The 19929-nt window shown below is 43.9% G+C and overlaps 1 protein-coding gene across 2 annotated transcripts in view; it reads left to right on the top strand.

Moving 5' to 3' along the window:
* Window positions 1–19929, top strand: part of SLIT3 (slit guidance ligand 3) — a 533501-nt gene that overhangs the window by 442192 nt on the left and 71380 nt on the right. For both annotated transcript variants that reach the window (XM_065690971.1, XM_065690970.1), the window contains 2 exons: window positions 4679–4842; window positions 8887–9011. In XM_065690971.1, coding sequence (XP_065547043.1) covers window positions 4679–4842; window positions 8887–9011 — 289 coding nt within the window. The remainder of the gene's footprint in view (window positions 1–4678; window positions 4843–8886; window positions 9012–19929) is intronic.

The following is a 19929-nucleotide window of genomic DNA, read 5'->3' as shown; positions in this document are numbered from 1 at the left end:
GACCTGGTCTACAAACTTGGGTCCTGTGTTCAAGTGTCGTGGTTTAAACAAAGTCACACAGCTCGATCACTCACTGCCCCCCTTCTTTCCCTCCCTCTGCTCCCGGAGGGATGGAGAGGGGAATCGAAAAGAATGCAACTCCCACGGGTTGAGATAGAACAGTTTAGTAACTAAGGTGTAACACAGATCACTGCTGCTACCACCAATGATAATAATGATAAAGGAAATAAGGGGAGAGAAATACAACACCTCAACACCAACCAACGGATAACTCGCCCCACCCCCCAACCGAGCACTGACCGATACCTCATCCAACCCTGCAGAACCAGCCCTTCCAGGTAACTCTCGAATACATCCTGGGCATGCCGTGCTGTGGTATGGATACCTCTTTGGCTAGCTTGGGTCAGGTGTCCTGTCTCTGCTTCCTCCCGGCTTCCCCTCCTCCCTGGCAGAGCAGGAGGCTCAGAAAGTCCTTGGTCAGACTAAAACATTTGAGCAGTAACTGAAAACATCGGTGTGATCAGTGCTGTTCCCAGGCCAAAAGTCAAAACACAGCACTGCATCAGCTACAAAGGAGAAAAATGACTGCTACTGCTGAACGCAGGACATCAAGACACCCAAACCCCTGACTGTGGCACCACCCTTCTAACCATTTATTAACCTGGCCAATCCTCCTAGCCTTTTTAGGGTCCTCCCCCGTATCCTGGAGAATTGACGAAAAGACTATCTGAGCTCCAGAGCCCCTAACCGCCTCTCCCAGGGCTCTGGGAGCTTCTTTATGCTCTCCAGACTGCTGCTATCTATATCACTAGCCCCCACATAGATCACCAGGAGTGGGTAATAGTCCGTGGGACTGACTAGAGCAGGCAGCCTCTCTGCAGCATCCCTGCTCCGTGCCCCTGGTAGGCAGCACACCTCCCTCGAGACGGGGTCAGGCCGACAGATGGGTGCCTCTGTGCCTTTCAGAGTCCCCTACTACTGCGCCCTGCCGCTTTCTCCTGGCAGCACCAGTAGCTTTACCAGCGCACCAGCCGGTTGTTCTTGATGTGCGGGTATTTCCTCATCAGCTCCTTGCAGGACAGCAAAGCGGTTCTGGGTGGGGACAACAGATCTAGAAGGAAGCCCCTTGCTTTTAATTGTCTTCTTCCTCCTTTTTTTGGTGTTTTTTTGTTTTGTTTTGTCACTAATTCCCAGCTTCCCTGGGTAGCGGCCTCCTTCTTTCCTCCATGAGCTGGAGGGGACGCTTGAGGCCCCTGCACAGTTTGGGGCTGGAGCAAGCAGCCCTGCTTCCTCTCAGCTACCCTGACACCTTGCAGCCCGCTAATAGCACCCCGCAGCTCAGCCGCTGCTGCAGGAGGACCCGCACCAGGGAGCCCCGGGTGCAGCCCTGCCCATCCTGCCTCCCCAGAGCAGTGCAGGCACCCTCTACGCTCCGCACTGCAGCCTCCCCTCCCATCGGCGCTGTCTGGGTGCCTACGCTGCCACCGCCGGGGCAGCCAGAGCGGAGCTCCCAGCGCGGGCCCTGCCCATACAACGGGTGCTCACCGCCCTGCTCGCCGCGCTCCCTGGGGCAGGTTTTCAGCCCCTCGGGGCTGGTGCCGCTGCTCCTGGCTCCGCCCCTGTGGCTCCCTGCTCGCCCCAGCGCAGCCGCCGCTCCGGGGCCGGCCGTGTCGGGGGCGCGGGGCTCGCTCGGTGGCTCTGGCCGCTCGGAGCTGAGGCTCGTGGCCGCTGGCGTGCCCGCGCTCAGGTGTTGAAGGCGTCCCCTCTCGGGCTGCTCGCCTCAGCGGCTGACACTGTAAACATCTCGTTGTTGTAATGGGACCGTTGTAACAGGCTGTGCCGCTGATACCCCTCGCTAAAGGCAGAGGGAGGTGTGTATGTGCCGCACACAAACTGCTTCTGTTTGCTATGTGTTACTTTATTTACTTGTGTCATAGAATCATCTGAGCCTGACTGAACTTACTTAGTCCGGGGCAATGATAAAAACATTACAGCTCTACAGAAGGACCACAGATAATGATACTTTAAAAGAACCCAAAATCCATTGGGGTAGAAATGAGGCCTCAGTCTCTGCCTTTGCTGTACTCACCATGTGCACACAGCTCTGGAACCCACTCAGTTTCCCAAATGCTGCCCACACATAACCTGACCCCTTGGTGCTCTAGGGACTGCCCGAGGAAGCCTTTGGGAATAGGTGCTGTCAGCAGATGTTCCTCTCAGATGTGGTTTTTATGAACAGCTCAGCTTAATAATCCTGTTGAATCAGCTCAACTTTACTCAAATTTGTGTTAGTTACCTATAAGAATAGGCTGTCCCCTCTGTTTCTCCACGTGATCATGGCTAGAGTTATTTTAACAGACTTTATTCTAGGCTGCCTCAAAAAAAACCCAGTGTCTGAACAGAAATATCTGCACAGCATTTTGAAAATGCTGCTGGTGGTATTTCCTTACAACACAAGATATTTTTGTCTTCTGGAAATGTTTTGCTATAATGGGAAAAGAAATAGAGAGAATATGTTAGAACTCGTGAATGAAAATACAGTATTGCACTAGAAATAATTCCTAGAAATTAATAATAAAAAAACCCAAACCAAAACAACCCAAACCAAAATTACAAACAAAAGGACAGAAAGATACACGTGATAATTTCTGCAGTTGTACAACATTATGGTAATGATTTCTAGTGTCCATGGAGCAGCTTTGGAGTACTCTGTACATACTTGCAGCAGTGTGTGCAGCTCTGGTGTCTTCAGCGTAAGAAGGGCATGGAGCTGTTGGAGCAAGTCCAGAGGAGGCCACGAGGATGCTCAGGGGCTGGAGCACCTCCCGTATGAAGACAGGCTGAGGAAGTTGGGGCTGTTCAGCCTGGAGAAGAGAAGGCTGCGTGGGGACCTCAGAGCAGCCTTCCAGTGTCTGAAGGGGGCCTATAGGGATGCTGGAGAGGGACTCTTCAGTAGGGACTGCAGTGATAGGACAAGGGGTGATGGGTTCAAACTGAAACAGGGGAAGCTCAGGTTAGATCTAAGGCAGAAGCTGTTCCCTGTGAGGGTGCTGAGGCGCTGGCACAGGGTGCCCAGAGAAGCTGTGGCTGCCCCATCCCTGGCAGTGCCCAAGGCCAGGTTGGACACAGGGGCTTGGAGCAAGCTGCTCCAGTGGAAGGGGTCCCTGCCCGTGGCAGGGGTTGGAGCTGGATGAGCTTTAAGGTCCTTTCCAACCCAAACGAGTCTGAGATTCTATGATTTATTTCCAATGTAGTTTATAAAGATTAATTAGCACAGTTACTAGCTTTCTGTTGTCCTCCCTCTTCCAGTTTATATATGGCAGCTGCTCAATGCTAAAGTGAATTTCTTGGTCCAACCTTCACTGCTGCATTTTGTTTGACCTTGGCCAAGTGAGCAGGTTGATCACAGTTACAGGGTCAGAAAGTCAACTCAGTAGGATTTTTTTCATTGTAAGCAATGGATTTACAGAAGGAATGGTTGGATATTTTTTAATAGTGTGCTGTAGTACACGTTTAATTTTGATGAATGAGCCCTAGACAGGGTCTGAACCTATGAACTCCCATTATGAATCTGTCTAGGGCACAGTGGGTTCATTAGTCACTCTAATAGAAATGTATCAACAAATTTACTGAGGTTTCTATCTTAATATCCCGTCTGATATGTTTTTATTTGAAAGAAGCTTGAGTTTAAAATACCATCTTAAAAATAGTTTATAACATATGCAGATAGAAGTGAAGTCTCAAATCCAATTTAAATTACTGGTTTCTGTAGTATCTTTTCCCGATGCTAGTCTTTATTTAGTTAATTTTCTTCCCATGACAATTCAGGTATTGTACAGCTAAAGCCTTACATTTACTTCCAGCAAAACAAATTCAGGCTTCCAACATGCATTTCTTCAGACATTCAAAACTTTACTGTTTTTAAACTTACTTTTCTGAAGTCTGAACTTTGTTGGGAATTGACTGATTGCCTGAAAAGACACTTTATTTAAGAGAAAAAGTAGTATAAATGAGGCAAGGCAGCACCTAAACTTAAGGTTAAAAGGTTTGTTTTCCTTTGGATAGATCACCATGAATAATGAAAAAGTTCTGTGCATTATAATTACACTGTGTGAGTACATCTGCTTCAGCCATCTGACCTAACTCAAGTGATGGGTTAACCAGGAAATGTGTTTTCAAGCCATAAACAAACTTAGCAGACACCAGGTTGCAGTTTGTAAAACAGGGGTATCCTCTGTATATATGTTTCATCTAGTGAGGAGACAGTAACACGAGTCCTCAGATACAACCTAAATTACACAATTCACTGTCAGAATATGCTCACAAAGGCCAAAGACTGAAGTAGAATAAGCCAGTGTGATAAATGTGATGAAAGCAATACATCTGGAGGCATTGCTCAAGCACAACTGTTTGAAAAAGCGATTTATAGTTTGGGAAAAGTGATTTCTCGTTAGGTATTTATACACCCTCCTAAGTAATGATGGGAAGAAGGGAGAAGAGTGGGAATACTGGAAGTGATAAATCTGCAATGCTTCCTGTACACTCCAAACATCTTTCCCGCATTTTGAAGTAAAACATTCCTGGAAAAGCATAGAATAGAATGTGCCTTGGTGAGATCAGGGATGTTGTCTTTGCTTGCAAGCCAGAATAACTGCTGCTCGTTGCTTTACACCGCCAGGGCTCTGGGCACCAACCCTTTGCACTGTGACTGCAGCCTCCGCTGGCTTTCTGAGTGGGTGAAGGCCGGGTACAAGGAGCCGGGGATAGCTCGCTGCAGCGGGCCCGATGCCATGGTGGACAGACTGCTGCTCACAACACCGACGCACCACTTCCAGTGCAAAGGTAAGAGCAAGCTGGAGGCTTTTCCTCAAATGCAGTGCTTTATTTCTGTGCTTTTGGGAACTCTTTGGTTTTAAAGTGAGTTTGGGCGGGCGTCAGGTTTGGCTTTTATTTTCTGAACCATCACATTACGTTCAAGTTGCATTTTGTTCCACAAAGCGCAGTTAACATCACCGCTAGAAGGAAACCCTGCAAACCTCAAAGAGTTATTGTTCCTGTTGCTGCACCAGATTATATAATGGCAGGTTAGCATATAGGATGTTGTTAGAACTTATTTGAGCAAATAAATGGTCTTGGCTTTGTACCTAAACCAGAAAGCATTGGTAAAGTTAGAGCTATTTTTAAAATACAGAGCACTCTGGTTATTATGTACCTTTACTTGAAAACTGGGAAACTCAGAATTCTTCTGGAACAAGTACGTACCAAAAGTATGTTTGCATTTGAAGATCTGCAAACTGTCCTCATCAGCTCTGCATCAGAAACTGGGGGTTATGGAAAATGTTTCATGTCTGAGTAGAGTGTACGTTCCTTCAGGAGAGGGGTGAGGGGCAGCTATGGGTGATTATGGGTCCTCACTGGTAGCAGTATGCTGCAGTAGAGAGCATGTAGAGCAAGGACAAGGAGCACGCTTTGTGGATAAAGTAAGTAGCTTATTACTGCATTAGGTAGGTTTGGCTATACCTGTATATCCCAGTATTACAGTAAGAACAGTACTAATGTTCTTCTTGTAAAGTTTTGGAGGTTCACTCAGGTTACCAGCAAGTACATGAGGATGAAGCTGTATTTACAGTGGAAAAGGGGTAGCAAAAAGGGTCTTAGAAATCAAAATGAGGGCATGAAGGCCAGTTTTATGTCTCTTGGAGTGCCATGCGCATTTGCAGTACTGCTTGGCAGTGTGATTTTATAGAGGCTAGGATTAAACTGCTGAACAAATGATTGTGTTGAGATAAGTTTAGAATGCAGGTTCCCAAGCCTGAGCTGAATTTTGTGTACTTTCAAATATGTTCTTAATAACTGTAACCCTATAATTTCATTACTTTGAAACGTCAGTTTTAAAACTATCAGAACTCTGACTATAATTATCACAGCTACAGACTCTCAAATGTGAAGTACAACTATACTCTAAAATATTAAAAGTACCAATGTACTTGTTCACACAAAGTGAAACAAAGAAAATGATCATATTTACATGCTAATCAGGGTCTGAAAATTAATCCAGGAAGACAAGCTAGATGACCTCTCCATTCTGAAACTGTGCTAGATCAATAGTCACGCTCACTTTCTCTCAAGACTAAGCAAGCAACTCTTAGGCAAGAGATAAGTAAATCCGTGATCCAGACTATTAAAAACACCTCTATGTTTTTTGTGTAAATATTAGTTTTGTCCAGTAGAAAGCTGGAGAGCTGTCTCCCATGCTGTCCAACTGGCTTGCTTTATCTAAATAGAAAAGGACAAAAAAAGTGTTGATTTGGAGGTGGTCTTTGGACAAGAAGAGACTTGATGGTCTGGACAAGTTGCAGTATACTCCAAGGAACTCCAGGCCGTAGAAAAATATCACTTTTTCTCATCACAATACATATATTTTGAAGAGCAACGCACAATTAGGTAGCCTAATGAAACCCACTTCCCATGTGCATGGTTAAGATCCAATGTCTTGTGCTATCCTGTCAGACATCAGTGACGCTCTCTTATGGTAAAGCAACAGGATTTATTACAGTGTCCAGGGCAGGTTTGCCTTCAGGCTGGAGCCATGAGCATGGCCTGTGACTGTGGAAGATTATGACTGTGTGGGGGGTGACAAGAGAGCATCCAAGGCTTTGTCTGTCCTTCAGCCTCTGTAGATTCAGTCCTAGCTCAAGCAGTGTTAGCACAGAGCTCAGGGTGGGCTGAGCCCCCAGGCCCTAAAGCCTGAGTCATTGCTGCAGAGGTCAGGCCACTCTGAGCTGGGTACCTTGAGGTGCTTGAATAAACGTAGTGCTTAGGTGTCCGCTGTGACCTCCAGTAACTTTGACATTAAAACCAAGTAGAGTGTAACTTACTCTAGTTAAAATTTTGGGTTTAGCCTGTGACTGAGCACAAGGTTATGTGTCTCAGCAGAGCCAAGAAAATAGGAGTATGTAATGTGCAAGTCATGCACACTCAGCTCTGCTTTTTATTAAATTGCCCTCGCAGTTATGCAGTAGAGGAAAGGAATGTGCTGGGCTGAGGGCATTTTGCTATATGGATTTATAAATCAAATCCACAAGGGCAAACTAAGGAACTACTTAACTGCTAGAAACTAACACTGTTCTTATTAGCTCCTGCATTGATTAGCTTTGATCTATGCCATAGGAATAAATGGGAAATGTGTGTGTGTATTATGAAATAAATACATAATAGAACAAATTCTGGCTTAGTGACCTCTAAATCCAGAAGAGCAGCACTGCTGCCTTCTCATGAGCTCTCTGAGGAGCTACCTTTGTATATTCCTCATATATTCTACTTTCAAGACAAAAGTAGCTCAGGTATGTCACATTCCACCCCCTGTCAGTGCCAGAAATTCAGGTGTTAGTTCCTCTTGCTGTCCTAACTTCAAATTAAAAACATGTATGGCATTTAGTTGGACAGAAACAAAAAGACAGAAGAGGACAACATCAATCTTCTATTTCAGTGTTTGGATTTGTTGCTTGTGTATTTTGTCCTCATTATTGCCTGGTGCACTCTGCAGGCAGTGGCCCTGATAACACCACTGTCTGTAAAAGATAAGGATATATATTTACGTTGCAGGTGCTTCTCAGCTGAGGCTCCTTGGTACCCATCTTTGTCACGGTTTTACCCAACGTTGATGCGCGCAATTATTCAAAGTTAATAATGAAGGTTTCTATCTCATACAGGATAGTCCAAAACTTAACTGGAAGGGATTTTTGGTAACCTTCTAGAGCTCCACCTTCTCTCTAATATTGAGGATAAACTTCTGTTCTTCACTTTCAGGATGTTCCACAATTTGGACCTTATTGTCTGTCATGCAGTAACAGAAACTTTGTGCCCACTTCTTATTGGAACAGGACCATTTTTAAGTTATTTTAAGGTGCATTTCCTTAAAAATAAAATTATTTTAGAGTCTTTACTGCCTGATGCAATTTAAGCCCTTCAGAAGTGGTAGGTTTAATTTTGTGTGTGTAAAACCCTTTAACTCAATGTTATTTGAAATGTGGCCATTTCAAAATCACTATTTCTTTAAATATAGCTGTCTAAATTAGCTTTCTGTAAAATCTCAACAATAACATATGGATCGACCTGGTACCCCTAATGTCCTTAGCTTTGGGTTGGTCTGTTTGTTTCCCTGCTCAGCCACAAACATCACTATTTCTCTGGAAGAGCTCTGTTAAAAAATGTGGTTTATTAAATGGTTTAAACATAGCCATGTGCATTTACCTGTAGCCGTTTGCATATTTGCCTTTGTTGCATTCTGCCTGAGATGGCAGAATGCTGATAATCAAACATCTGGGCAGAAAAGGAAGAAAATAAGTTTTGGGCTCTGTTAAAATTAAGGATAGTAGAACATTTGCACTTAAATATTTCCATAAGCCTCTAAATCTTTCTTATGCATGTTTTCTTTTTCTGCTGTTGCATCTGCACTTTCATTTGTGTTATCAGCCATAGAAATGTCACGTTATAGTTCCCTAGGGGTTGCTATTGCAGAATTTCCAGCACTGTGAGAAGCAAAAATTGCTGAAAGCAGTTTTGTATAGATATTATTTATATATATATATATGTATATGTATAAGCCCACTCTCTGGAGATTCACAGCATGTTTTTTCAGAGCTGATGTTTGCATGTCCAGGAGAATATCAGCATCACTGAAACTTGCCTAGCACTTGATTTAGTACCTAGAAGCTCTCTGTTCCCTGGGAATCCCATGCTGTTGTGTAAAGTTGCACCCGCAGCACGTGCGTTTGTGCCAGCGCAGGGTGAATACTGCATTAGGAATGAATGTATGTGTGAGACGGGAACTATTCATTTTGTAATCCAGTTGTCTATTAATACTCCTGTGTTTTGCCTTTCCAGAGCCAGTGGATATCAATGTTGTGTCCAAGTGTAACCCCTGCCTCTCCAACCCCTGTAAGAACAATGGGACGTGCAACAATGATCCCCTGGAGATTTATCAATGCACTTGCCCTTTTGGCTTCAAGGTATGACTACAAATGAACTACATGAAAAGCAATCAAGTGTTCCCCTCCCCTTCTGTTTTCTTTGTTGTTGTACCATCAGAAGTCAATTTTATAGGCAACTGAGCTCAAAAGGTCCCTTAACCATGCAGATTGTGTGTGATCATTCAACTGCACTCTGCTACAAATTTATCCTGTACAATTGGGGAGTCATTTCTCTGTGCTGCGACTACACAGATGTTGAAGTTGAGCAACTTGCTGTAGTTGCCCCTGCTTTGGGCCGGGTGGTTGGACCAGACGATCTGTAGAGGTCACTTCTAACATCGGGCATTCTCTGATTTTATCTTCATTTTAATTTCTTTTCTTTTGTCAGCGACAAGTTAACCATTTCATATGCTGCCAGGTCAAAGAGGAGGCAGCTCAGATGAGAATTAAGGGACAGTTTGGTCCATGGAGATAGAAAGCTGATACCTGCTTTACATCTTGCACAGCCTGATTAGCAGAAAGATGATAAATGATCAGACACAACCACTAGCTCAGCTGTCCCTTGACTTCTGAGCACTAATGTTCATAGAATGATGTGCAAATCACAAAAGAAATCTGGTAGATGAGCACTGTGAGCGTGCAGGGTCAGCTTCTTTAGAGCACATTTGAAAATCAGAAAATCATGTCATTGCGTAATACAGGTTCTTCAGTAGTGATGTGTAACTGCTATTGCTAATGCTGCGTCATGAGAGCTTCAGGCTACCAGGACTTTGTTTCAGAGTTGATATAACTGGAAACCTAGCTCAGTAGTCAGTAGCTGAAGGATTAAGTATAAGTAATAAATGAGGCATATGATCTGTTCACAGCCTGGGGGAGATTGGATGTTATGGCCAAAGAAGTAGGTTGCATCCTGGAGACTGTGATTCTATTTGTTGCATTGCATCTTTCTTACAGAGTCTTGGTCAATTGAAGCAGGTGCTCATAATACACAGAGTAATAAGAATTATAGGGGGGAAAAAAAAGAAGGGTAAAACCAGACATACACGTGGGAAGTAAGCACAAGTATCCATCTTACATTTCAGGTAGGATTTAGGAATTAGTTGGCTGTGAACGAAGTGGGTACCCTGGAGACAGAGGATATAAAGAAGGCAGAGGTGCTGAATGCCTTCTTTGCCTCTGTCTTTACTCCTGCAGACTCTCCCCGAGGGCCCCGGATTTCTATAGCCCCAGAAGGAGTCAGGACAAAGGAGGAGTTTGCTTTGGTAGATGAGGATTGGGTTAGGGATCAGCTATGCAATCTGGACATCTGTAAATCGATGGGTCCGGATGGAATGCACCCACGGGTGCTGAGGGAGCTGGCGGAGGTCATTGCTAGGCCACTTTCCATCATCTTTGGTAAGTCGTGGGAAACGGGCGAGGTGCCTGAGGATTGGCGGATGGCAAAGGTCACACCAATCTATAAGAAGGGCAAGAAGGAGGACCCGGGTAATTATAGACCGGTCAGCCTTACCTCCATCCCTGGAAAGGTGATGGAACAACTTATTCTTGACTCCATCACTAGGCATATCAAGGATGAGGGGGTCATTAAGAACAGCCAACATGGTTTTATGAGGGGGAAGTCATGTATGACCAACCTTATAGCCTTCTATGAGGAAGTGACTAGGTGGAGGGATGATGGTAGAGCGGTAGATGTAGTTTTTCTTGATTTCAGTAAGGCATTTGATACTGTCTCCCACAGCATCCTCATAGATAAGCTAAAGAAGTGTGGGCTTGACGATCAAGTAGTGAGGTGGATCGAGAACTGGTTGAAAGGAAGAAGGCAGAGAGTTGTGGTCAATGGCGCAGAATCTAGCTGGAGGTCTGTGACTAGTGGAGTCCCTCAGGGGTCGGTGCTGGGACCGGTGCTGTTTAATATTTTCATCAATGACCTGGATGAGGGAACTGAGTGCACCCTCAGCAAGTTTGCTGATGACACAAAACTGGGAGGAGTGGCTGACACACCAGAGGACTGTGCTGCCATTCAGCGAGACCTGGACAGGCTGGAGAGTTGGGCGGGGAGAAACTTGATGAAATTTAACAAGGGCAAGTGTAGAGTCTTGCATCTGGGGAAGAACAACCCCATGTACCAGTACAGGTTGGGGGTTGACCTGCTGGAAAGTAGTGAAGGGGAAAGGGACCTGGGGGTCCTGGTGGATAGGAGGATGACCATGAGCCAGCAATGTGCTCTTGTGGCCAAGAAGGCAAATGGCATCTTAGGGTGCATTAGAAAGGGAGTGGTTAGTAGGTCAAGAGAGGTTCTCCTCCCCCTCTACTCAGCCTTGGTGAGGCCGCATCTGGAATATTGCGTCCAGTTCTGGGCCCCTCTGTTCAAGAAGGACAGGGAATTGCTTGAAGGAGTCCAGCGCAGAGCCACAAAGATGATTAAGGGAGTGGAACATCTCCCTTATGAGGAGAGGCTGAGGGAGCTGGGTCTCTTTAGCTTGGAGAAGAGGAGACTGAGGGGTGACCTCATCAATGTTTACAAATATGTGAAGGGTAGGTGTCAGGATGATGGAGCTAGGCTTTTTTCAGTGATATCCAGTGATAGGACAAGGGGCAATGGGTGTAAACTGGAACATAGGAAGTTCCACGTTAACATCAGGAAGAACTTCTTTACTGTAAGAGTGACAGAGCACTGGAACAGGTTGCCCAGGGGGGTTGTGGAGTCTCCTACACTGGAGATATTCAAGGCCCGCCTGGACAAGTTCCTGTGTGATGTACTGTAGGTTACCCTGCTCTTGCAGGGGGGTTGGACTAGATGATCTTTTTAGGTCCCTTCCAACCCTTGGGATTCTGTGATTCTGTGGATTCTGTGATTCTGTGTGATGAAATCGCCATTTCCTTTCCCTGTTTGCCCAGGATACATCCCAGGTGGTAACAGAGTAATTGTGGTGGATCCCTTAGAACACTGGAAATGGGAAGATGTAAAGCATGTTTCCTGTCTTTCCCCCCAGTGCGCCCACACCCAGTACTCGGAAAAACAACAGTTGTCCTAAATAACTGAAAAAGCCACTGGAAATGCCCTGTCATTAAAAATCCTTCTACTCATTGGCATATCAGCAGTAACTTTTCTAGGATCTGAAAAGATTTCTATGTTGTCAGAAATTCATTTAACTGAAACAAACTGCTTGGTAATAGTGGATTTAACTTTGCAGTGAGAGACTATGGCTGTTTATCTCTTCAGGTTAATAGAAGAACTGTCATTTTAATTTGATGGTAACATAAACTAGGTTGAATGCTTCAGGTGGGGCTAGGTGGCTGTGAGGGTAACAGGAAAAGTAAAGGCTTTCAAAACTAGCAGGGAATATATAAATCTTTGTGTGAGTCTTACTCTGTAAGGCACATATTGAGGTATCCAGGTTATTCTAAGTAGAATTTTGTTGGTTATGAGCATTTTTTTTTGTCCTTCGCTTTGTTTCTTTGTTTTGTTTTTTTACAGTATTTCTGTATTAGCAAATGCACTCATACAGATGCATTTATACTGCTAGAAGACTTGTTTACAAGGGGAGAATTTGTTAACAGGAAGAATCCTCTGGTTATGTTAGCAATCACTTTCTTGTGTGTGTTAGACCTCAGTATGCATCCTTTTGCTTTGGTTTGATAAACTCCTGAAGTTACTCAGTTTAAACATCTCATTGAGCATCCAGCTTTTCTCCTCTCTCACACTTTCTCAGGTAACACTCAGTGTGTGACTGTAAAGCCTAAAACCACTTGTGAGCTTGTAAGCACCAAGCTGTCATCCAAGCATGGCAAAGAGCAAACAGAGCCAGACATGGCACTTAGAGCAGAGTTGAAAAATACTGACTGGGTAACAGTACAGGGAGAATTGGGGGAAATTTAATAAACAAAAAAGAACTGCGTGTCTTTACCACAGGTTTCTGAATAAAAATGAACTATGACAAGTCCAAATGCAAACCAGATGAAAGGAGCACTCTATCTACCATGCGGTTCTCCACCAGAGATTCATGCTAATTCAATAACAATACCTTGCTTCCTTCTCACCAGCCAGCACCAAACAGCTCTATCCATCTGGAAGCTATTTCCCAGACCTTGATAAATTGCCCTAAATCTGCCCTCTCAGCATTTGTTTTTCCTTGTTTGATGTAGATTTTGAAAAAATCCTGTGTGGAAGAGTGCATCAATAAAGTGAAAAACCCACCCTGTTTCCAAATGTAAGCTCATTCAAATGGGCTGACGGCTTGCTGAAGCTCCCTGGAAAGGGAAGGCAGCTACAGACTGCTTTGTGGGCTCCCCATGCTCATGCCTTCAGGAAAAAAACAGTAGGCCAACTAGCAGAAAGGCACCTGAGTTATCAGTTGCCAGACTGGTGCCTGATGGAATCTGGAACTTCTACCAGTACTTCTACTCTTCATCAGGGACTGTAGTGGTAGGACAAGGGGTAACAGGTTCAAACTGAAACAGGGGAAGTTCAGGCTGGAGATAAGGCAGAAGCTCTTCCCTGTGAGGGTGCTGAGGCGCTGGCACAGGGTGCCCAGAGAAGCTGTGGCTGCCCCATCCCTGGCAGTGCTCAAGGCCAGGCTGGACACAGGGGCTTGGAGCAAGCTGCTCCAGTGGAAGGGGTCCCTGCCCGTGGCAGGGGTTGGAGCTGGATGAGCTTTAAGGTTCCTTCCAACCCAAACCACTCTGGGATTGTGTGAACTGCAGTCTCAAAAGCCTATAGTCTTAGTTTTCACTACCACATTTTTCCTCTTCTCCATAGCATTCTTTGAAAGATAATTTAAATAATAGGTGTGGGTTAGATAGTGAGGTAATTCATTTATCCTTCAGAGTGTATGGCTTTGTTGGACTCCCATTGACACTGTACAATCAAGTCTAGGGGTATTAGAATTCAAGAGAGTAATCAAACTTGCAATCAATAAGCCATTGAGAGAGGATTTACTTGAATAGGTGTAGTAAAAACTAAGGTGAGTGAAACCAACAGTGTAGTTTGCTATAGCTATATTCTGAAAATGCCTTCTTGGATTTTTTGGGGGGCTGATTTTTGTGTCTTTCATCCCTTTTTTTTTTTTTTTTTTCCAATTCAAAATGTGGTAACAACAAAAGATGAATAATTTTATTTCTTCCAAATAGGGTTATTTGTAGAACTGGGGAAAGAGAGTTTTCTGTCTCTTCTTTAAGAAAGTTTTTCATCTGTGTTTTATCTGAAACAGAAGAATGTTGCCAGCCTGGAACATGACGCACACTATCTGCCCAGGCATCCCCACAGCCTCCTCAATTGCTCAGATAAATGGGAGCCTGAGCTTTTGGGATACAGGATGTTTGTCAACTCTGGGCATTGCTGTTACCATAAGCTGTCTGAAGTGGAAAGTGAAGATAGGTAAAATTAGCACAGCCCACACTTGAGGCAACAGATCCTGATCGTGTCTGGTGAATTTTATCCAACTCTCCTCACCTCCCTTTTGAGTTCAGCCAGTGTCCTGACTTTTCCAGCAGCACTGCAGTATCTCAAGGGTTCAGACAATTTCACCAGTCATCCAGAATGACAGATACAATCAGAAAATCCTGGGTAAAGCTCTTGGGTTTTGGGGAGATGGTATTCTTTGCAGCCAGACTCTTGTGGTGGGAGGCATTCTAGTGAAGCCAGAATGTGATTTAGTGAGGAAGCTGGCTCGAAAGCTCTGATAGGAATTTGGCTCTTCCTCCTCCCCGCCCCCTATGCCAGGTTTTCATCCCTGGAAACAGGGTTAGAAATTGAGACTCTCAGAGCAGAATGTCACTGGGATACATGAGATTCATGTCTATCACATGTCATACACAGATAGAACTAGTGTGCCAGCCCTTGAGCAGATCGATGTAGCTGTGACTGCTCACACAGGGCTAATGTGCAGGTTACATCAGTACAGACCCCACAGCATTAGCATGAACTCAGTGCTGCACTGGCTGCATCATTTGTTTGGGAGGATGCCTGTGGCCTGGCGTTTCCCTGGAGCATGGGCAGATGCAGTTTGCTCTGTTTTCACTTTGCCATGTACTTCTGTAGCATTACATGAATCATTCGTCACAGTCCTGGAATACTGGCTGTTTGAGCAGTATTCCACACAGACCTGATCTTAAAACATAGATATGGCAGTGGTTGTTCATCTGTGGGTATTCTGGCAGCTCTTACAGCTCAAGGCCGAGACCGTGCAAGCTTATTGCAATGGGCCAGTCTCTTGGTTATGCTGATTTGGGTGGGTTTATATGAGTGTATGGAGCTTGGCTGCTGCCACATGCCAGCCGTATGAGAGCCCCTGACTGGTTTGTTAGGCTAATGCTGTTAGTATAACTCCATGCTTTTGTTTCTTTGGATCTGTTATTATAAGCATGTAAGTCTCCATATACATTATTCAGAGCACAGATCTATCCCTGAGTTGAAATTGCAGAAGGAGGAGAAATTGGAAGGAACTCTTAAGCCAGCCTCCCCTCATACATGTGAGACAGGAGAGCAAACATCTCTGCCTTCACAAGTTATTCTGTCTTGGCCTCTTTCCTCAACAAGTGTCAGGGTCGGGGAACAGGCACTGGAATGTGAGCTCAATGCCAAGTTTTCATATGGAGAAATCAGGGCAGCAGAATACTGTGTGTGTAAGGTGATTCTTCCTTGAACTTTCATTCTAATAAATCCTCTTGGAGCGTGTGTATATGTGATCTGGGGTGGTTTATGTTTTGTTTGTTCATTTTAACGATACGTAAAATACTCATTAATGGATGTTGAAGAAGCATTTTCCACTCTTAGTAAAATAAAGCAAAAAGCCTTTAGGGGTGAGAGGTAATGGGTGGCCATGTAAAATGAGTAGATCTATATTTATGTATGGATTTTTAGGGCAAACACCAGTGTCAGCAGTAGGTGATTATAATTTCATATAATGCTCCTAGGGCAGAAAGAAACCCTGCAGAAATCAGAGTGTTTTCTTGCATTCGCTTGTTCCATAAAGCTTAGTACTCATCAGACTTGTGTTTCTTTCTTTTTATCCTTTCTGCTATAGTAGCTCTAAAGAAAAATGAGATTTACATCTAGAAGAGTATAAAACTGAAAGGCTTAAGGAGGGATTACTGCCACAGTTGCTGGCTGGAGGTGGTAAGGCATGTGTGCACCCACCACAAGCCCTGTAAAACACAGTAATATACTGTGGCATGTCCTAATGAGGACTCTTAACAATAGAGCCAGCTCTGAAGAAGTATTACCATTTTTCTTAGACCAACAAGAAAGCAGATGTTGAGCAGCTTCAGGCATTTGCTGTGTTTGATCAGTGTTGCATCAGAATAATAGTAAGCTATAGCCACAGGTGGGCACCATCACATTCAATTCTTTCTCAATGTGGACTAGTTCCCCTCACTTTATTTTTACTGCTTTTTTTCTGGTCTAGTTCTAAATGCCTTCAGAGACCAGACTTCCAATCTTTCTTTTCCCAGGCTAAAGGAGAAGTTTTTATTGGCATTTAGTCTGAATTTCAGGCTTTTGTTCTTACGATTGCCTGGTCCTGTTACTCTGAATCATAATTTTTCTTCCCGTGTGGTTTGTCTGCCTTTCAAGTGATTACTGGTTGCTATAACTCTGCTTAATCAAGTTCTGTTTAACCAGCTCTTAATTTTCTGCATCCCACCATTTCTGCATAATTGAGTCAGTTGAAGTAGGTGGTCACAGCTGAAAATCCTTGTTGTTAGATTCTCTTGTGATTGTCTGTATTATCCTTGAGGCTTTCTTGGCATTGACTGGACTTGACGATTCATGTCCAAAACATGAACAAAGATTGTCCTAGAAGGTTAATTGCCTCATTTTCCCCTTTCCTTTGGGGATGATGGAATTGGAGAAGTTGCTGTAAAGAGACTAAGCTGAAAGAAAACTTGCTTTATCATGTGAGAGTAAACCTTCTCCTGTTAATAGAAATGGTATTCTGCCAGTCTAGCTTGAGAATTAAGCTTCATTGGGTTCCTGCATGTCATGTGTCCCCTTCTGTCATGCAGGCGGCATTCAGCAGCTTAAGTGTTAGGCATAGGTTAATTGCCTAGAACAGTAAGTTTGAAGTACATCTGTATTTTGTTTTATTTCTTTTTTTTTTTTTTTTTTTACTAATAGGAATTATGGTTTCTGTGCAAATGCCCAGTCTTTATAACTTTCTCTACAGTGTTCATGTTAAAAAAAGAGGCACTGGCTTATGATAGCCTGAGAGGGAAAGGTTTGTGGTCACTGCAACATGTATTTTAAAATAAATAGGCCCTTAAAGGTACCAAAAATATTGTTCTCATTCATGAATGTTGGTTGAATTAGAGACTACATAGAAAATATTCAATGTCCTCTTTGCATCAACTGTTTTGGGTTGGATATTACGTATGGAGGAAACCCTGGGCAAAATCAACTGTTTTCAGTGACCCTAATTTTCTTCTACATCTCTGAAAACATTCACACAGTCTGCATCACCCAGTTTAACCTTGGAAGCCCTTGAGCACCTGCCCCATCCAGTCTGGTAACCCTGGACTCAGTTCAGACCTGTGCTATGTGAATTGACTCAGTGATAGATTAATGAGATATCTTCTGTCATCAATTAAAAGCCCAAAAGAGCATTGAAACCCAAAGTGCTTATGTAAGGAGAGGTTTAGAAGGACAATGAGGATTTACTTTACTGAATGTAATTGCAAAATAAACCTCAGGTGTCCACTGAGAATTAAATTTCAGACTCACAGGAGAAGAACCAGAGTTTTTAAAAAGAATATGATGAATCCTTGCACTTTGACTTTGACAGGCATATCCTTGATTACTAGTTACAGAGGTAATGGAAGGTGTATTATACCCTGGAGGATGATAAATCTTTCTGATTTGAATAAAATGAGGCTTAAGAGAGCAGTGTTCACCTAATTTGCTATAAACTGACAATTGTGATTTATTAACAAGGACAAGGAAGTCACTAAGTGCTGCTACCATACCCAGTCCTTGTTTAATCAGGTGCAGGATGAAGCTAGCTGGCATAGAACATAACTATTGAGTGCTGAAGATGGTGGGGTGTAAATAACTGGTATCTGTATTTTCACTTCAGACAGTAACGTGTTTTCAGAGGGAGTTAAATCAGCCAAATAGCAGGGGGGCAGCACCAAAACCAGGATCAGTGTATCTTCTATTCATAGTCCAGCTTGTATGTCATTTAACAAATAGTATTTCTCATGATGCTTGTTGACAGTGGGCAAATTTTTTGTTGTGCTGTTGTGTCAGTGTAAGTACAGCTGTAAATCACCAATAGCAAACAAAAAAAAAGAAAGCAGAATTGTCTTGGTAAATTCAAATTTGTTTTAAACCTTTTTAAAACCAGAATTGGATGAAATTAATGGCTTTTTCATGTTACATTAATTGCCTTGTAAGCAGCAATCCTCAGAAGCTACATTTTTATTACCCCATTGGGGCAGATGACTAAAGAGAAAGAGTTAATTCATCACCACTGTGCATATCTTAACCTAGAGGCATCAGAGACATTGTGTGTCTGTGGCAAGGTCTGTGTTCAGAAGGAAGAGTTGCAGCATCTTTGTGAACAACAGATGATCAAAATCTTTCAACTTCCACCTGGCAGTCTCAAAGCAATCTGATCCAAAATTACTGTGATACTATCCAGGCCTTGCCAAATAATTTGTATATATGCCTAAGCAGATGGATCTAGCATACACCCTGCCAGCTCTTGTAGTTTTTTGACCTTGCCAGTGAGCGTCATCTACATCTTTTCCAGGTTGAGGCTTAGCCATTATGTCCATGGCCAGAAAGAGCATAAACAAGGGAACAGTATCACCTGGATGTACTGAAATGCCTCAGACTGTATATAGATATCATTGTGTAAGCTGCCTACACATATCCTAATATCCATGCAGTCCATTAGAAAATCGGTTTCAAATGGTTCAGTTTGTAAAATAACAGTAGAGTAATTCCCAATGTCGTATTTTTTAGCTCTTCCTGCAAAAGGATTTAGATTACTTTTATATTTTAGTTTTCTTCGTACTCAGTTTGCAACATCTCTATTTGATAAGAGAGTATTCCCTTCACAAAGGTGTGTGGCAGAGGTGGCCATCAACTCCTTCATGCTGTGATTAGCATATGATGGCATGCTTTCGTATCTTGCTTTAAGATTTGAAGTTCATGCAACACTTTCCCTTTTCACAGTCTCATTACAGCAGATTCTCGGTTTCTTTTCATTAAAGGTTTCAAATGGTGGAAAAAGATACTGGTAAAGATGCCAGTAGATAAAAGACTGTAGCATCATAGAATCATAGAATAGTTAGGGTTGGAAAGGCCCTTAAGATCATCCAGTTCCAGCCCCCCTGCCATGGGCAGGGACACCTCACACTAAACCATGTCACCCAAGGCTCTGCCCAACCTGGCCTTGAACACTGCTAGTGATGGAGCATTCACAGCTTCCTTGGGCAACCCATTCCAGTGTCTCACCACCCTTACGGTAAAGAACTTCTTCCTTATCTCCAATCTAAACTTCCCCTGTTTGAGTTTTAACCCATTACCCCTTGTCCTGTCACTACAGTCCCTGATGAAGAGTCCCTCCCCAGCATCCCTATAGACCGCCTTCAGATACTGGAAGGCTGCTCTGAGGTCCCCACACAGCCTTCTCTTCTCCAGGCTGAACAGCCCCAACTTTCTCAGCTCCAGCCCCTGAGCATCCTCGTGGCCTCCTCTGGACTTGTTCCAGCAGTTCCATGTCCTTTTTATGTTGAGGACACCAGAACTGCACACAATGCTCCAGGTGAGGTCTCACAAGAGCAGAGCAGAGGGGCAGGATCACCTCCTTCGCCCTGCTGGTCACGCTCCTTTTGATGCAGCCCAGGATACGGTTGGTTTCTGGGCTGCGAGCGCACACTGCAGCCGGCTCATGTTCATTTTCTCATCGACCAGCACCCCCAAGTCCTTCTCTGCAGGGCCGCTCTGAATCTC

This window comes from Lathamus discolor, chromosome 10 (assembly GCF_037157495.1).
Source record: "Lathamus discolor isolate bLatDis1 chromosome 10, bLatDis1.hap1, whole genome shotgun sequence".
Classification (NCBI taxonomy): Eukaryota; Metazoa; Chordata; class Aves; order Psittaciformes; family Psittacidae; genus Lathamus; species Lathamus discolor.
This window is presented reverse-complemented; position numbering and strand designations above follow the sequence as displayed.